This window comes from Podarcis gaigeae (assembly GCF_964106915.1).
Source record: "Podarcis gaigeae genome assembly, chromosome: 4".
Classification (NCBI taxonomy): Eukaryota; Metazoa; Chordata; class Lepidosauria; order Squamata; family Lacertidae; genus Podarcis; species Podarcis gaigeae.
Window position 1 is genome coordinate 62082759 of NC_139677.1, and position 19259 is coordinate 62102017.

The 19259-nt window shown below is 38.8% G+C and overlaps 1 protein-coding gene across 29 annotated transcripts in view; it reads left to right on the plus strand.

The window, feature by feature from the left end:
• Window positions 1–19259, plus strand: part of ROBO2 (roundabout guidance receptor 2) — an 800601-nt gene that overhangs the window by 719059 nt on the left and 62283 nt on the right. For 16 of the 29 annotated variants that reach the window (XM_083735929.1, XM_083735914.1, XM_083735910.1 and 13 more), the window contains 3 exons: window positions 4667–4791; window positions 8648–8819; window positions 15518–15700. In XM_083735929.1, the coding sequence (XP_083592055.1) occupies window positions 4667–4791; window positions 8648–8819; window positions 15518–15700 (480 nt within the window). Of the gene's footprint in view, window positions 1–4666; window positions 4792–8647; window positions 8820–15517; window positions 15701–17974; window positions 18002–19259 lie in introns of all 29 variants that reach the window. The other 13 variants (XM_083735907.1, XM_083735912.1, XM_083735908.1 and 10 more) reach the window with 1 other exon arrangement.

Sequence of the window (19259 nt, forward strand, 5' to 3'; positions counted from 1 at the left end):
GTCTCTGGGATTTGTATTAGTACCATTGTTATTCTGCTAATTCATAAATTAACTGAGAAAGTGAAATTTGCAGGTGACAACAAATTCTTTAGGGTGACAGTGAAGAGGTCCACTGAACCTCCAAATCAGGTGTAACTAAAAGGTGAAATTCATGTTAGGGATCACTAAATAGATATTAAAAATAAAACAGTATTATAATGCCTTTATATAAGCCCATGCTGTGGGCAATTTTGGAATACTGTGTATAAATAGTTCTTGTTGCAAACACCAGTTGTGATCTCAAATAGTTCCAGCCTCAAAAAAATGTTATAGATCTTCAAAAGGTACAGAAAAGACAACTAAAATTATCAAGAAGTTGGAGCACTTGTGCTACAGAGAAAAGCTAAAGTGCTTTGGTTCTCTCGCTTTAGAAAAAAATATGGCTAAGGGAAGACTATGCAGACATTTATAAAATTATGACTGGTGTTAAGAAAGAAGCAGAAGAAGGTTCTTCCTCTTTCATAACACAACAACTTGGGGGCACTCAATGAAACTGATGGAATGTAGATTTAGGATAGCCATCCTTATTTGCACAATGCATAATCTTTTATAAATCACAAATGTGGAGATGGTTTGGGTGCTGGCTTATATGGTTTTGAAGGAAAGTTAGACAAATTGATGAAGTTATAGGTATATTCACTGATAATAAACATAATAACTAGATGAAATTTCAGAGGAAATATTCCCCTGAATACCATTTGCTGGGAGGCAAACAACAGAAAAAGTCTTCTAGATCCTAGAAGCATCTAGATGGCACTGTTGCAGACAAGAGGCTGGACTAGTTATGCGTGTCTTCATAGGCACACAAAAATAAGGTTAAGAAATGGTTTAACAAAACAACCTTTAGACAAGCTCAGTCACCCAAGTAGGATTGAATTATTATTTTTTTGCATATTTTCTGTTGTTAATATAACTTATTCTAGTTTTCTCCCAGTAAAATAAAAAATAAGAACTGCTAAATGAAAAAGATATCTTTTTATTATTACAATTCTGTAGACTTCTTGAAGACTGAGTGATGGTTTCATTAAAGGCTGTTATTTTCCAGTAGTGTATGCCAGGGTATTGCACATTCTGAAGGCTACTTCTTTGTAGAGCGAAGGCTTTTAGACTGTCCCTGCCTATAGATATGTTAAACTCATGGGCCCTAAACTGTTGTGTAGATTAATGTAACCTTCAGCCACTCTGCCTCTTGGTGTCTCCTTCAGTATAAAAAAAGAAAGAAAAAGACTGTAACAAATTGTACTGTCAACAGTTAAATGTCAGATGCTGGGGGGGGGGGGTTGGTTAAAGTATTTGCTTGTATAGGAGACTATTTATAGGCTTACATGCAAAAACTACTGCATTCACAAACTGTCATTGCATGGCCATTTTCTTTGGTTCCTTAATTATCTTTCTAATTATCTTGGGTTTATGCTTTTTTTAGACATAATCGCAAGAATTTTTTTTAATGAAAATGGTTCACTTCTCAGAGAAAAAGGGCAATCTTTTTAAAAGTGTCATATTTTATGCATTGATATGATTCTGCTTAAGGGAATACCATTTCAATAGAAGAAAAACCTGTTTTAGAAATTGCTTTAGATATATGATATGAGTAATGTATTTTTTCAGTCGCAGAATGTGTATTTTTAGTCAGGGAAATACTTAAAATAAGTATATCTCATTTTTCACGGAACTGAGTATCAGAGGAAATGTTTCTTCTGGGGCCTAACTCAAAAAATCGATTTTATCACAGTTCCCCCCCACCCTTTTTCCTGAAGTCCAGACATTTGTCACAATTCAGTATCCATTCATCTCCTACCTCTTTGGCCTTGTGAAAGTAACAAATGGAATTCTGTTTGGTTGTGTCTGGAAAAGATGAGCAGTGATTTTGGTGCTTTAATATCTGTGGGAAGGAACTGAGCACTGGAATAATTGACCTGTCAAGAATCAGGCATGGTGTTCTCCACAAGTCAGCAGCAAGGGAAATGAGAAAACAGTTTAAAAATGTTATTTTTCAGTGTGGTCCATTTAATAACTGCAACACTGTCAGGGAAGTGCTTTAATTTATATTATGGTGTCAACTCTTGCAGTGGTATTATACAGATGAAGATAGAACAGTTAGATTACATAGAAATTACATATTGTATTGGCATATATGTGTGTGTGTAGGCATATGTGCAAGTATGTAGATGTAAAAATAGTTCCAGTTCCTCCATGCTCTCACTCAATCAAGCTTTAAACCAGATTCCTGTGTATTTTCTAGACCTTAAAACTCACATGGCATGCTGAACATTTTATTAGTAAACTTTAAAATCATGTAATTGTTTTGCTTCTTTTTTCAGTTGCATGATGCAGAAAAGCTAGAAGTCATTAGCTGTAGGTGTATTAAGTAGAAAAATGAAGATAGATGGGTTCCATAATGTGTATGCATACAGTGTTATGTGGGGGTGTACGTTGATAAACCCTATACAGTGGTACCTCTGGTTACGTACTTAATTCGTTCCAGAGGTCCGTTCTTAACCTGAAACTGTTCTTAACCTGAAGCACCACTTTAGCTAATGGGGCCTTCCGCTGCTGCCACACCGCCACCGAGCGATTTCTGTTCTCATCCTGAAGCAAAGCACTGTTTTGGGGGGACCAGAGGCGGGCAGGTGTGGAAGACTCCCTGGTCCTGAATGGGGTAACTGTGTCCCTGAAGGACCAGGTGTGTAGCATGGGAGTCATTTTGGACTCCCAGCTGCCCATGGAGGCGCAGGTCAATTCTGTGTCCAGGGCAGCTGTCTACGAGCTCCATCTGATACTCAGGCTGAGATCCTATCTGCCTGCGGACTGTCTCGCCAGAGTGGTGCATGCTCTAGTTATCTGCCACTTGGACTATTACAATGCGCTCTACATGCACTACCTTTGAAGGTGACCCAGAAACTGCAACTAATCCAGAATGTGGCAGCAAGACTGGTGACTGGGAGTGGCTGCCAAGACCACATAACACTGTTCCTGAATGACCTACATTGGCTCCCAGTATGTTTCCGAGCACAATTCAAAGTGTTGGTGCTGACCTTTAATACCCTAAACGGCCTCGGCCCAGAATACCTGAAGGAGCATCTCCCCCCCCCCCCATTGTCCAGCCAGGCACTGAGGTCCAGCATCGAGGGCCTTCTGGCAGTTCCCTTACTGTGAGAAGTGAGGTTACAGGGAACCAGCAGAGGGCCTTCTCAGTGATGGAGCCCGCCCTGTAGAATCCCCTTCCACCAGATGTCAAGGAAATAAACAACTACCTGATGCTTAAAAGACATCTGAAGGCAGCCCTGTTTAGGGAAGTTTTTAATGTTTGAAGTTTTACCCGGTTTAATATTCTGTTGGGAGCCACCCAGAGTGGCTGGGGAAACCCAGACAGATGGGCAGGCTATAAATAAATTATTATTATTATCATTATCATTATTATTATTATTTCCTTTTGGACTGGCCAACCTCTAAACCTACCCATGATAGGCCAATTTGTGGGCAGGTCTAGGATCCACAGTCAGGGCCATCAAGGTAAGCTGCAAGCCTCTGGTGGCCGATGGTTGTCACCCAAAGATCAGGCTGCAGCTGGCTAGCAGCACTGGCCCGCAGCATCGCTGTGCTAGGTAAGGACAAGCATACTTCAGTACTTCAGTCACTGAGCAATGCTATCCTTCAGGATAATCCATTCCATTCTCCTCCTCTCCCACGGTTAACAGTCAATTAGCACTACTCATTCAGAAAGTTCAGTTCTCATTGCCTGTTTTGGGATACTTCCCTTGGAAGTTTTTGTTTTTGATTGTTTCATTTTTGTACTTCTGTACACCTCAAAACCTCTCTCTTATGCACTGATGGTGCCTTTTGGCTACTAAAAGAGAAATAGAGGGAATAATGTTGCTTTCCCCTCTTTCAGTCATTTTGCAATAAATTGCCATGATGCAGCGAGTCTTTTTAGCCATACAATATGGGTTGCACATGAATTGCAATGCCTCTTTTCTTTCTTTCTCATTTAACCTCTCCACTGGGTGTGGGGGAACAGCCAGAAAGTAAGCAGACACGAAACCTATGTTGTGTATCAAAACCAGCTGCACACTTCTCTGGGTCACAACCCATGTGCCTTTAGGGCCTTCGGAGATCATCATCAATATTTCTAGAGTGCTTAAATTGTACAAGGTGATGTAAGGCATATAAAAACATACAAGAGTTCTGCTCACAGACTTTACCGTATATGTTTAAATGATATCAAAAGAAATTAGACTAAGCAGCACAAAATTAAAACTGAATGTCAATATCCAGCATGAAAAAACCTAAATAAATATTCTGCGTGAAAATAGACCTAAATAAATATTAGTCTGGCATGAATAAGGTTCAGAATGGCAAAACAAACAAAAATGCACTGGGGTATGAATTTGACATGACACTCAACCCTGGAATATGTGAAGCAAAGGAAAGACGGCATTTGCATACATTGCTGTTCCCACACTACTGAATAGGACAGACATCTGGGATTAGGGGCAAAGAAATTAAGATCACACTGTCATTCAGTATGTGCTGCACACCTGTACATACTATGTTGGTGTTGAGCATAAGCTTTTAGAATACTTAACGAAGTGTTTTTCCTTCAATTTATTACATCTCTCTGCTCCAGCTCCAAGTGCCCCACCACAATCTGTTACTGTTCTCACAGTTGGAAACCACAACAGCACCAGTATAAGTATTTCCTGGGATCCTCCACCCCCAGATCACCAGAATGGAATCATTCAAGAATACAAGGTAGGAATGAAATGTAGCAGGAAGAAAGCATCTCAAAATATAATGTATGTATTGATAAATAATTTCTGTAGCAGCATTTAGTTTTAAAAGAGTTCTGCAATAATTATCCCCGTAACATTGCTGTGGTGTAGCTCATGGTATTCCCATGTCACACATACAGGAATTGGGAGAGAGTCTTTTTTTCAGGCAGTTCAGTATGAAATTGGCTTTTCAGTTGTGTCTTCATTTATCTTTAAAACAACTTATAATTTGTGAGAGGTGCTTACTAGCTCAATACCCTCCAGTGAACATATATAGCTGAACCGAGAGTTGATTCTGGAGACCCAGATACTCTCTGCTATTCCAGCCGTGCGTATCTTAAAATAACAAGATAGCTCAACAGCAATCCTTTTTGTAGATTTGAAAAACACATCTATATAACTGGTAGTATAAGGTCTGGAGTGTGGTATGATCTTTTACTGAGAATTCCAACATCCTGGAGGAACAAAGGTGTCTGTTTGCTATTATGGAAGAGGTGAGACTTCTGATAAATCTTGGGTTCAATTTTGATGTAACAAAGCCAATGTCGTTGACAGAGCCAAAGCTGCAGGAGAGTTTCAGCCTTCCTTTTAGGTATATCGCTGTTCTAAAAAGAAGCAATTCCCCCTAGGCACACACAAGAGTTTGCATTCTCCAATTGAGGCTTTAAACTTTTTTTTCCTAGCAGTTCGCTGAATTGAAAACTGTTTTTGAAGCTCTTCAAAAGAGCTTGTGATCAGACCCAGTCTTTGACATTTTTGCACCCGAAGCAATAAAATAAAATAAAATAAAAATGACAGCAGCACCCCTTCCATCCTGCTTAGGACTGGAACTCATTGTTTTTTAATTACACAGAGGGAGAGGAGGTCAGAGGAGGTAGTAGAAGGGCACCTTTTCTGGAATCTGTTGCCCAAAGCAACCACTTCATGTTGCTTCATGGTAAGACTGCTTTGTTTGTGGTTCAGGAAAGGCGATCCACTATTAGAAAACAACATTCAAAGACCACACTGGGCATGCAGAGAGAACTGTAAAACTAACAGACACCTGGCCACAACTGTTACCAGAGTAGAACTCACCCTTCTTATATTAAGCTGCCTCTCATAACTGGACTATCTACAATAACTTCCTTGTTCCATGGGTTGTAGGTTCTCCATGTTTCTTACCTATATTGCTTACTATGCCCTAAGGATTTCAGTTTAAGAGAATTTTAGTTAGCATACATGGCAATTAATGCTAATTTGCTCCAGTTATTTGGCTAAGTAGAAACATCTGCATGATTTTTACAATGAGAGTCTATTTACCTGAAGGGCATGGTATGCATTATAACAAGTGATTGTATATGTTTTATTGATAGTTCATTTACCTGTTAAATGGATAGGCATGATTGCATCAGTGCAGAAGATAGCATTTATTTTTATTCTTTATATGAGGAACATAGAATATTTTTGTGAGATGGGTGAATGCCCTTGACATGTGACATATAGCAATGTGATTCCTATTAGTAAAAGCCAGAAGTAGAAGCCAGAAGGGGGGAAAGGCAATGTAATACCTTTTGTGTACATATTGCCAGAAGCACACACCACTTTTTTATATATATAAAGATGCAGTCTGAGAGATTTTTGCTCAGTCCTCTGAGTGCATATAGCCTGTTCCAGTGCCTCCAGTTTACAAGATAAGGCCCTGTTATAGAAATTCGTTTGATTGTTTTCATAAGAAACAGGATCGCTCTGAACAGGAATAACACACAACACCACTTACAACATTTGACCAGCATCACCTTTCTTTGGTACTGTAATTTCACAGATGAATACATGATTGCTTGAGGTCCCTAGAGTGCTAGTTAATGGATTCTGCACTATTACAATAATTGAATACCAAGATATTTTTTTTGATTAAAACAGAATTCCTGCAATTTTCTCAAATTCCTGCCTTCTCAAAAAAACCCCATGAATAAATATGTGAAACAAATAAATGCCTTGGAATAATCTGTTTGGTGCTGCAAAGTGATGCATTGGATGGTTATACAGTGGGCGCTTGGGTTGTGAACGTGATCCGTGCGGGAAGCACATTCGCAACCCGCAGCGCCGCATCTGCGCACGCACGGGTCACAATTTGGCGCTTCGGCACATGCGCAAAGCGTGATTTAGTCTTTCTGCACATGTGCGAGTGCCGAAACCAGAAAGTAACCCATTCCGGTACTTTCAGGTTCGGCGCGGTCCACAAAGCGAAAATGCGCAACCTCAAACGCCTGTAACTCAAGGTATGACTATAATCAACTCCATACCACAAAGTGGTGTGCATTTCTTTAGTTACAGCAAGAAGAAGAAACCTGGATTCTGAAACCTGGATTCCTAAACAATTTCAGTAATGGCAGCAATAAGAGAAACAGAAAGTAGACAGATAATGTATTAGCACCTACAAGAACTCCTTCCCTTTCATATATTAGGGTATTTTTGGCCTCCTGGCAGCTGTATTGTAGGGCACTGTAAGTTATCATTTCTTGTCCCCAATACTATAATATTTATATAAAACAGTTGGGAGAAGTCAATAAAAGATGTGAGAATGACATGTCATTAGTACACTGATGATACCCACCTCTATGTATTACTCTGTATTGGTCTTCAAATGTTTTTTATCATTTATATTTTATTGCCAAATGACTTTGTATTTTATAATAGAAAGTGATTCTTAAATGAAATCAATGTGTGATGGCATTTGATGGCTCATAGTTTCTCCTCAAGGGTATTTATTTATTTATACATACATACATACATACATACATACCCTACCCACTCTGGGCGGCTCCCAACAAAATGTTAAAAATGCAATTGAACATTAAAAACTTCCCTAAACAGGGCTGCCTTCAGATGTCTTCTAACAGTCAAATTTATTTCCTTGACATCTGGTGGGAGGGCTCCATCACTGAGAAGTCCCTCTGCCTGGTTCCCTGTAACCGCATTTATTGTAGTCAGGGAACCCCCTCGGAGCTGGACTTCAGTGTCCGGGCTGAATGATGGGGGTGGAGAAGCTCCTTCAGGTATACCGGACCTAGGCTGTTTAGGGCTTTAAAGGCCTAAATGCTAAACACCAACACTTTTATTTGTTCTTGGAAACGTACTGGGAGCCAATGTAGATCATTCAGGAACAGTGTTATGTCGTCTTGGCAGCCACTTCCAGTCACCAGTCTAGCTGCCACATTCTGTAATTTCTGGGTGACCTTTAAAGGTAGTCCCATGTAGAGCGCATTGCAGTAGTCCAAGCAGGAGATAACTAGAGCATGCACCACTCTGGCGAGACAGTCCGCAGGCAGATAGGGTCTCAGCCTGCGTACCAGATGGAGCTGGTAGACAGCTGCCCTGGACACAGAATTGACCTACGCCTCCATGGACAGCTGGGAGTCCAAAATGATTCCCATGCTACACACCTGGTCCTTCAGGGGCACAGTTACCCCATTCAGGACCAGGGAGTCCTCCACATCCGCCTGCCCCCTGTCTCCCAAAAAGCAGTACTTTGTTAGTAGCATAGAATAACTTCAATGTTAGTCAGAGACAGCCAAAATGTTTCTCTCCAGATGTTGTTGGCTATGATTTCCATCATCCTGGACCATTAGACATGCTGCTACCTCTAAGTAAAAACAATATTGTTAGTATCAGTCTGTCTTAGAGTTAATAATAATGTATTATTATTATGTATGTATTAATATTTCTTTCACTAAAAGTTCAAAATATAACAATTCAGATTTATGTATATTTATTTTTGTAATTAGGATTGCTACTACCTTGTATTCTCAAAGGGGTATTATCAATTGTATCTACATAATTCAACCTCCCTCTTTCAGATCTGGTGCTTGGGTAATGAAACAAAATTTCATATCAACAAGACTGTAGATGCAGCCATTCGATCTGTTGTCATTGGAGGCCTGTATCCAGGTATTCAATACAGAATAGAAGTTGCAGCAAGTACCAGTGCTGGTGTTGGAGTGAAAAGTGAACCTCAGCCCATAATAATTGGTAAGTGATTATTTATCTTGCAGTTGTATTTTGTGCCCTTAGCATATTATAATACCTTTCTGCAGTCGTAGATGAAAATATAAAATAGTTGAATTACTCTTTCAGTTAAGAAAAGTTTCCAATATGAAAACAGATTAAAGGGCTGGTTTTCCTGAGTTTAACAAACAGAGATTATTGTGTGAAATTAATATTGCATTATGAATTTATCACTGCAACAGCTTGATAGATTTATAGAACACCTAACTAAAGCTTTCTCTTGAGCCTGTTAAGATTGCTAGATTATTGCTTTACTTAGGTTGCTGGTGCCCAAGGCCATGTTTAAAGGTTGCTTTTGTAGCATTTGTGGGTTACTGTTTATTAGCTATTCTAAGCAGATGATCTATCCTATATTATGCCAAAGCACAAAGATTCTCAAGTCCAAAATAGAGAGGGAAACTGGTAATACTATCCCTTTTCTTTGAACTGCCTTTTTCTTATTAGTAGTTTCCATGCTGAATTAATTTCATAACCTAAGGCAAACCTAGAACCTTATCCTTCTGAGAAAATTCTCAAGCATAAATTGGAAAAAGCATGCTTTGTCTGTATGAAATATGCAGTAAAACTGCACTCAGTTGTGTGCTTCATTGCTGTTTGGAAATATTTATAATATAGAAAATCTGCATTTTTTTAAAAAAAGAACAAATTTGGAATAATCATATGTAGAGTTCTGTTGGTACTACAGAAGGTGATTTGCATATTTAAACTTTCCCTCAGGTAAAAAAAAAATACTTATATGTATTTTTAAAACTAGCATATCAGAGAGAGAAAAATATTGTCTCTACCCTTTGGTTTGATGTGCTAGTTGTCTACATCTAGGGAAGATCTTTCTTAAAAATGTTGATAGCATTGAAGCAGAACACCACACCTGCAGTTTGAATGGTGCACTCTCAAGAGGGCTTTACAAAATGCACGGTGACGTGCCACCGCTGTTGCAGAACATCAAATGTGGAGCTTCCTGTCCTTATCACAATGTGGCACAAAGGCATGCCTTTTGTTTTTTTGTTTTTTGTTTGTTATTTGTGTTTTTTTGCCTTCCTCCTCACCTCATTGTTACTCCAGACACTTCAGGTACTCGTGTCACGTAAAATGTAGTAATTTCTAATGTGACTATTGCAGTAAGGTGGTTTTTTTCGGGGGGATCCAATACAGCTCCTTGCCAAGATCACGAGGGACCCTACGTACAGTAGTTTATCCGCTATACCACACTGAAACCAGGTGTTATTCTTCAATGTCTATATTGCTTAGAGACAGCTCATGCTGCACGGAAACAAGGAAAGTAGCAGCACATGTCATTTGCTTTCAATCAAGACTACAGCTTCCACATTCTCTTCAGCATTCTCAAAAGTCTTTCTGCATCTACTGTTGGTTACTGCTACTACTATGTAACATGTAACATGGCACTTTATGGAGCACAGTCCCTATGATGAGGACCTACAACTTGCCTGGAAATAATGTTTCCCCATCATTCAGCCCGGACACTAAGGTCCAGTTCCGACGGCCTTCTGGCGGTTCCCTCCCTGCAAAAAGTGAGGTTACAGGGAACCAGGCAGAGGGCCTTCTCGGTAGTGGCGCCTGCCCTGTGGAACGCCCTCCCATCAGATGTCAAGGAAATAAAGAACTACCTGACTTTTAGAAGACATCTGAAGGCAGACCTGTTTAGGGAATTTTTTTAATGTTTGATGTTTTATCGTGTTTTTAATATTCTGTTGGCAGCTGCCCATCGTGGCTGGGAAAACCCAGCCAGATGGGCGGGGTATAAATTATTATTATTATTATTATTATTATTATTATTATTATTATTATGTCCCCAAACACCCTGAAAATACATTAGATAGATGTTGGGTAGACAAAAGGCCATGCAATACAGTGTATAATACAGTAAGCCCACAACTTGTGTGATTTAACTTGTGTGCATTCAACTTTACGCACTTGACATAAAATACATACAGAGATTAAAAAGGGAGTATAAACGGGCCAGAGTCTGGGGGAAAAGACTTTGGCAACCCCACCCCCATTGCATCCAATGTGTTTTGATTATATGCAATTTTGATTTCAGAAAGTAATCCCCACGTAAGTTTGGGTTTACTGTATACTGAAAAATGCAAAACAGATTAAAGAAGAAGTTGAGAGAGAAGTGGTCAGAAGTGCCACGGTAGTTTGTGATGCAGGCATCTTTTTACTCTCTCACCACATCCTTCAAAATTCAAAGTACTGAAATAAGGAGAAGCTATGGCAGAAGGCATGTTAGTAAATGCAAACCATTAATTTAATAGATCATAGTTTTGTGAGGCTACAGTCAAGGAGGAATAAAATCAAAGTGAATCAGGAATAAAAAAGAAGAACCTAATCTGATGGCTCCTCATAAGGTTCTGCTACTTCACTTAACAGTTAACTTGTGCATAGACTCAATCGTTGGTGTAATAATATCAGAAACAGCTGTAAACTTTCACAGTAATAGGTGCAATCAAATCTGATGTGTCTAATTAATTTTTGGTCCAGCAAATTAGTTTTGTTCTTCATTACTCTCCAATGGGAGGAAGACATTATATTTCATTATATTTTGTCTGCTGAAACAATGGAGCGTTGCAGGTCGCACACATACCTCGTCTGTATTTTAATTAGCTGAACTGACAGCATTGTTATAGAAACACCTGCAGTATATGAAGCAATACACTGATACTTTGCCTGGCTTTATATCTATCTATCTATCTATCTATCTATCTATCTATCTATCTATCTATCTATCTATCTTCTGATTAAATATAATGTAAAGAAATATCAAATTAATGCTGTTTTTCTCCAAATCTTAACACTTACATTAATTCTGTTGAACATCAATGGGAAATGTACATCCATATTCATTTATGTTCAGCTGCTGAAATCACAAAGCATATGTTATTCTGACATTTAAATGAATTATTACTTTTGCTCATGTAATTGCAAGGCACTGAAGGGTAGAACAGGCTGCCAGAATGCTAACTTAAAAGTGTGCTGACCTAATTTGGAAACACACTTTCTTAAGGAAGACCCTGTGGGAGGCTCTAAAACTCCCTTGAAGTTTTTTCTTTCAGCTCTTCAGTTAAATGAAAAGACATTTTTGAACTCTTAGGGGATGTGGTTGGTGCAGTTTTAAGGTGCACAGCACACAGGGAATAAGATGCCAGTCCATCACCAGCCTAGCATGGGTGGCTACAGGAATGGGGGAAAGTAATGAAAAGGAAAAGTAATGCTACTTAGAGCCACAGTCACTACTCAGCAGGCTGTCAGGAGAAACCTAATGCATTCTGTAATGTGGACACTACAAATTACAGTGACTTCTTTGTTACAGCCTTGTGCCATTCCCCTTGGATTTCAAGTATTTCCTTCTCTGTCACATACTATAAGCAGGAAGGGATTTTCTGTTTCCCCTGAAAAGCTTCAGAACTACTTTGTGGATTTGAACCAACAAAGTGTAATTTAGAATCCCATAGTATCCATGCAATGCTGAAGTTGTTTATTTAACACACACTGCTTATTTACCCTCCGATTCCAAATCAGATGTCTGCTAGTTGCCCCTTAGCTTCTTAGGCTTAGATTGCCCAGGGTTTTTTCCCCCTGTGACATCAGAGCAGTTAAGCCAACTTTAAGTATGAGGCTTGCCAAGCTGCACTGAAGGACATCAGATCAAATTAGCCACATTGTGTTAAAAGGATATCCACAGCCCACAGTCTGTGAACGTACTAGTAGATGTAGCTTCATCACCAAACTTTTAGTTTAGAAAAGTTGTACTTTCATCTTGTTTAGAAAATTTGGCCAAGGGGCCTTCAATTAAAACGTTGAGCTCTGGTGAAGCATCACTGATATGGTTTAAAATTGATAGGGAGGAATTAGGTCAGTGGGAATCAGAAGTGTGTGTTTCCATTGACTTAGCTGATTTAAAAAAAAGTTAAAAATAAAAGGGATCAGTGAAGTATGTTCAGTATATTGTAATGGGCCAATCTAATTTCCTGAAGTCTATCAGAAACCACAAGTGATTGTATTTTCAATAAATTTTATTTATTTATGCTCAAATACTATGTTTCAGTGTGGTAAAACTTGCATACCTACCTCTAGTGCTGAGCCATTCAAAGGACTCTTTTTGAGACAATGCATGGAAAAAGTAACATCCCTACTGACAGCCCTATCATATATACTCTGTTTTGCACTAATCTTAGTAAATCACAGTCCTGTTTTGGTGCTTTGGAGATCCTTTACTAAAATGTTTCATGTAGGTTACTAAATGTTTCATTCTTCAGCATTCAGCTCCCTTCCCATGCCCACAGAAGTTAAATCTTAAAGTAGGGGGTCATACATGAGTGCAGTTGAACGCTAAGACACCATGTAGCATACAGCCTGCCTTTTAAATTGGTCAATGGCAGGTAATAGCTGAGTAATTGAATATATTGTAGGGACGCAGGTGGCGCTGTGGTCTAAACCACTGAGCCCCTTGGGCTTGTCGATCGGAAGGTCAACAGTTTGAGTCTGCATGATGGGGTGAGCTCCTATTTCTCTGTCCCAGCTCCTACCAATCTAGCAGTTTGAAAGCATACCTGTGCTAGTAGATGAATAGGTACTGCTGCAGCAGAAAGGTGAACAGTGTTTCTGTGTGCTCTAGCACTCGTCACAGTGTCCTGTTGAGCCAGAAGTGGTTTAGTCATGCTGGCCACATGACTCAGCAAGTTGTCTGTGGACAAACGCTGGCTCCCTCAACCCGAAAGTGAGATGAGCACCACACCCCATTGTTACCTTTGACTGGACTTAACTGTCCAGGGGTCCTTTGCCTTTACTGAATATTTCATACTGAAACAAAATGGCAACTTTGAGTAATGTGAAATAGTAGATGGGACTAAGACAAGTGATCCATCCTTTGACAACAGGGTTATTACAGGGTAAGTCCTTTAAAAGAGGCCCCGTGTTTACAGAGAACACATGTTCCACGGGGCCTCTTTTAAAAGACTCACCCTGTATAAATGTTATAATTTTATTCAACAAAATGTTGGAAGGTATGCCATCATAGAATACCATCATAGAGTGGTACTTGATACAGTGCAGCAGCTAGGATCTTTTTAAATAGTGGCAGCAAGTTAAAGTTTGAGATTGGCAAGTGGAGAAACCTGATATTTCCTTATCTACTGTGGAACAAGCTCCTTCTTGTCCTTTGCAAGTATAATTCATTTATATTTACTGTGTGAAATTGTAGTTTCAGTAAGAATGTGAGGGTTACTTTTGCTTAGACAATATGGAATTGTATTTGTGAAGCTGACACAGGCTGAGCAGGTCTTAAGGATGCATAATCTAATAAAATAAAATGGATGCAGATGTTACTAGGCTTTGATAACCATTTACAGAATGCAATTTTCATTCTCTTATCTGGCAATGAAAGGGTAGGAGTCGGAAATAACACACCTAGCCTTTAGTCATTTGCAATCAGTTTAACAAATGACCTTATTTTTACTTACCTGAGGCTTGAATAAATATGCTGACATAGCACTGCTTCCTTCCAAAAAATGAACTACAATTTTAATCATTCTGAAAAGGAAAAACATGTTTGCTTGTTTTTCAAAGCAAGGCACAATGATATAACATTATAACCATTTGCACTGTGCAATTATGTGGTCACTGTTTTCACACGCATTCTGTAAGATTATAGCTTTAAGTAAGTATTTGCTTCCAAAAATTACAGCAATATGACAGGAAATAAGCTAAGGAGCTCAAGTATTACATAGCTTGGCAACTATATTCCAATAAATTACAGAAATACAATCATTCTACATCAAAGGGCTTTAAATTGTTGTATAATTGGGGATAGCATGCTCCAAAATGCAGGATTATTTTGTAAGGGAAATAATTTATTTTTTGGATTAGACCTTTTAATTACACAATTGTTCACATTCTGTGGCAGAACTTGGAACGGAGCCTAATATTGCTGAGCCATTCAAACGACTAGTTAACTACAGCATTTGCCAGTTTACAGGCCACACACTATGTCATTGACTTGCTAGCAGATATTTACACTGGGTCTTTGGTTTGTGGCTTAACCCATGGCTACTTTCTCCGCTAAAAGGAGGGAAGAAATGAGGCAGAGAAGCAGCAATTTTTCAAACAATGCCAGTCAGCATATTCTTTCTGCTACATATTAGTTGTGTTGCTTAGTAAAGGTTTGTAGTATTAGGGCTGAGCAGACAGTTTGTCCAAATCATGAATCTAATTGGTCCAACTTGTGCCAAATCCAGATCAGGTCAAGACAGCTACAGATCACGACAGAGCAGCATCAGGTGGACCCAAAATCAATTTGCAGTGATTTGTTTCAATCTACAGCTAGAAAATAATCTGTCTAAAGCCAGGCAGACAGACTCCAACACTATACAAGGAGAACACCATGGTGAGGAGGGAAGATGAGCCTTGTTCATTGAGAGCTCTAGCTTCCAATCTAGGCACAGAATTTCATCCAGCATTCTCCAACAGTTTGTGGAGAGGGAGAGTAAAGTCTTAATCCAGCAGACCATTTCTGTTGTATAGTTACTGTATGAGAGAATTGTGGCTATTTTTTCCCTGGATTTTAAGAACCTTCATCACCTCTGTCTTTAAGCATCTGTAATGTTTGGTGTCATCAGTTTTGTTTTTGTTTTATTTTTGAGCAGGAAGTCGTAATGAAGTTGTCATCACGGAAAACAACAATAGTATCACTGAGCAAATAACGGATGTTGTCAAGCAGCCTGCCTTTATAGCTGGAATTGGTGGTGCATGCTGGGTAATACTCATGGGTTTCAGCATCTGGCTGTACTGGCGCAGAAAGAAGAGGAAGGGCCTCAGCAATTATGCAGGTAAGAACAAGAGCTGTTTTCTAAACACATGTTCAGTCAAAAACATTGCTAGCTCATGAAATGAAGAGTGGAATGGGTGATTGTTGTATGCTTGCTCAGTAATGCTCTGCATCACATTACTGCAAAAAAATTAATATTCCCATAATAAATACATCTGATATATGTAAGACACTCAGGAATCTTAGATGCACTATTTCATTCAGGTCCTGGTGTGAAAAGAAGTGTATGTATTTCCACGTTCAGTATTTCAGAAGATTGTGAAGCTTGAAACATGAACAAGCAAAATAAAATGGCACCTATTTCACTTAAATCACTTAGAACAGAGGCTTCTTCGAAGAATTACTTCCTTCCATTGGTTTTAGTCACACAGTTTTGAATAATTGTAACTAGATGAGAACCATTATGTTTTAGTTCTTTGAAGCAAACATAATTAAGGCGTGATCCAGTCTTATAATATGAATAGATGAAAGGAATATAGAAAATGTAGATCCAGTGCATCACATTGTCCCAACTTTGTATTCACTAAGGCTTCACTGAACTGGATGGTATTTACAACAGGGATAGCTAACGTGATGCCCTCCAGGGGTGGACTACTACTCCCATTGGCACCAGTCAGCATGGCTATAGACCCGAGATGATGGGATCTGTAGTCCAAAACATCCGGAGGGCATTACATTGGATACCCCTGATTCAGAGCATCATTCACTTCATGAGTAAGCCTTCTTTCTCTTGCATTAAATACAACAATCCAGAGGTATATAAGGCTTTCCTGTTCCATGCACGATGCATTCCATAGCTCATAAAAGAAACAGATGCATAGGCATGAACACTGGCACCTCAAAATCCTTTAATTTTCACTGTGTGAAAATTATTTTGGATCAGATGAAGTTCTGTATCCATGTTATGAAAGCAAAGGCTTTGTAGAATGTGTTCCTCAGAATTTTGTCTCATGTTGAGTAGTAACTTGTTGCAGTGTGGTTCTGGGTGTAAACACATAGTTCACAGCTGTGTTGAAACCAACAGAAAAACAACAGTTTTTTATTATAAAAACAACCCTTCCTACCTCTAGCCCCCTTTATATATTGTTGTGTGTAATAAAAGTGCTAGAGCCGTGCTTTCCATGGCAGCTGAATCAGAAACTCTTATTAATGAATCTGCATTTCCATAAAGTTCAACCATCAGTTTAGGTGCCATATCTTTTCTGATAAAGAAAATATCTCTAATGATTTATGCACTCAGGGCAATTCAAGCAGATTTACTTCTGGCTGTGTGCTACACAAATCTGACTCCAGAATCCTGTTGATTTCTTATTAATTATATACAGTGCCTGAATGACCACGGTGGTGAAGCTACATTATTCATAGGCTATGCTGTTTGCACATGTTTTTCTTCCTTTCCTTTTAATTAATGTGCATATATATGATGGTAGCTTCTACTTTCTCTGATTATTTTTTTTAAACAAATCACCAAACTCTGTTCAGAAGTGACACTGAAAGCTGCAATGTGTTGTCACCTCCTTACGTTAGACAGCTATTAATAAGACTTTATGGGTTTAGTAGATTCACTATTTTATGCTATATTTCTGTATACATCAGATGTGCTAAATACACATGTATACTTCTTAATTGCTAATGAAATGTTTCATGTCTTCAGTTGTTTGGCCTTTGTGTTATGTATAACAGCATGTTTCTGTGAACAGGCTTGTATCATCTAACAATATGTGATTTTACCATATATGTAAATATTTATGCAGCAAAAAATATGTAGAAAATTTGGTTTCTAGCTGACAGCCATATCCATTTGTCAGCACCCAAAACTGTGGAATATCTAAGTTAGAAGGCTCATTGCCCCCAAATAGTTATGTATATGGTACTGGCATTCATGACATTTTAAGTGACCCCCGCAGTGTGTGGCTGGCTGCTGTATTGTGACACAGGGTTGTCCATTAATTTTCAAACATTGCATTTGTTCGACAGTAAAATCTCATAAGCAGTTACATTTCAAAGCTGGTCATAGCATCTATGAGATGGATTGCATGTCCATGTTGCCGGTTATTATTCAATATAATTGTCAAAATCGCCTTCCACCTCTTTTCAATCCTTTATTTTTCATGGGCTGCTGGCTGGCTAGTGCTTAAAGCTGAATTGCTATAATCTGCACAAGATTTTGAGCTACATACATAAGTCAATTCTGAAGGGCACTTGTGCCCTTTAATTGGCGCACTTCTTAATGGGGTTTATAACTCACAATGTATTTACTTTTCTTGTTTTGCAGTTCAGTCCTTCACCTTCACCCCTGCAGGTACTGTTCATTAGTCTGTCTCTTACCCCAGCAACATATCAGTGCAGCATATAGTGGTTGAACCCCTTCTAATTATTCAGATTATACAAAGACTTAACACTCAAGTGCAAGAAGAAGCACTCTGTCTGCTCATCAGTTACACTAATGTGATATTGACTGTACCAGTGATTCTAGCAGAAGGCTACAAAGTAATAAACCTTTCTTTATAATTGTGCATCCTGCCCACTCACCCTGCCCTTCTAACCTACTCTGTTTTGAAAGGTAATTTGTAGCACATTGGTTGAAATAATATATTTATCCACATGAAGCCTTTAATCACAAAGGGCCAAATTTTATGCTTAAGGATCTCCACGCTTAACTTGCAAATTTCTGAAGATATTTACTGATGGTCAGAGAAGCAGAACTTATCCTAGCTTCTTTGTAGATTCTTCCTGAACTTGAACATATGCCAGGCATGGTCAGAAATAAAGCCATGCACATAAATTTAATACTCAATACAGGTTGAGTTATTATTAATGCATAAACAGCCCATTCTAAAGCAACATATTTTCACACATTTCTACAGCTTTCATATAGACCAAACCTATTTGCAAAACAAAACCTTGAAATGACTCTGCCATTACCATTTCCTTAGCAGACCTAACATAAAGCTAGCTATTATAGTTAGTGTGATTAAAGTGATGTGAAAAGTTAATGAACTGTGGCTGAAATGGCAGGTTGAACCAACCTACCCAACATATGCATGGACGAGGAAAGTAATAAGTACAGTTAAAAGCCACTATTAAGACAAATAGTTATCCTATGGTTTCCACAGCTTGCCTCTTCCTAGTCCACATTGGTTTAGGCAAAATCTCCAAGGTGGCATTTCTTACCCATTTTGATAAGGATATTGGCAAGCAAATACTCATTTGCTATCCAGTTTGCCCAGGCTGACGGAAATTCTGTATGCAATGGCAAGACTCTCAAGATATATTTTTGTTCTGCCAATAATCATCGTGCAGGAATATGATTACCTCAACATCTGCATGATTGATACAATCTGTCAAGCAAAATTTATTGTTAGAAAATATCAGCAGCACCCTTGCCAGCATTAAGCTTGCTCACAAATAAGCACAATTGTGAATACTTTTGCAGCTACTGTGAAGATGTGAATGCACTTTATTTTTGGTTGACATTTTGACAAATGAAAACAAGATATTCCAAGAAAAATTGCACCAACTGTGTGACCACCTTTCGCCCCACTTCTGTTACACACTCA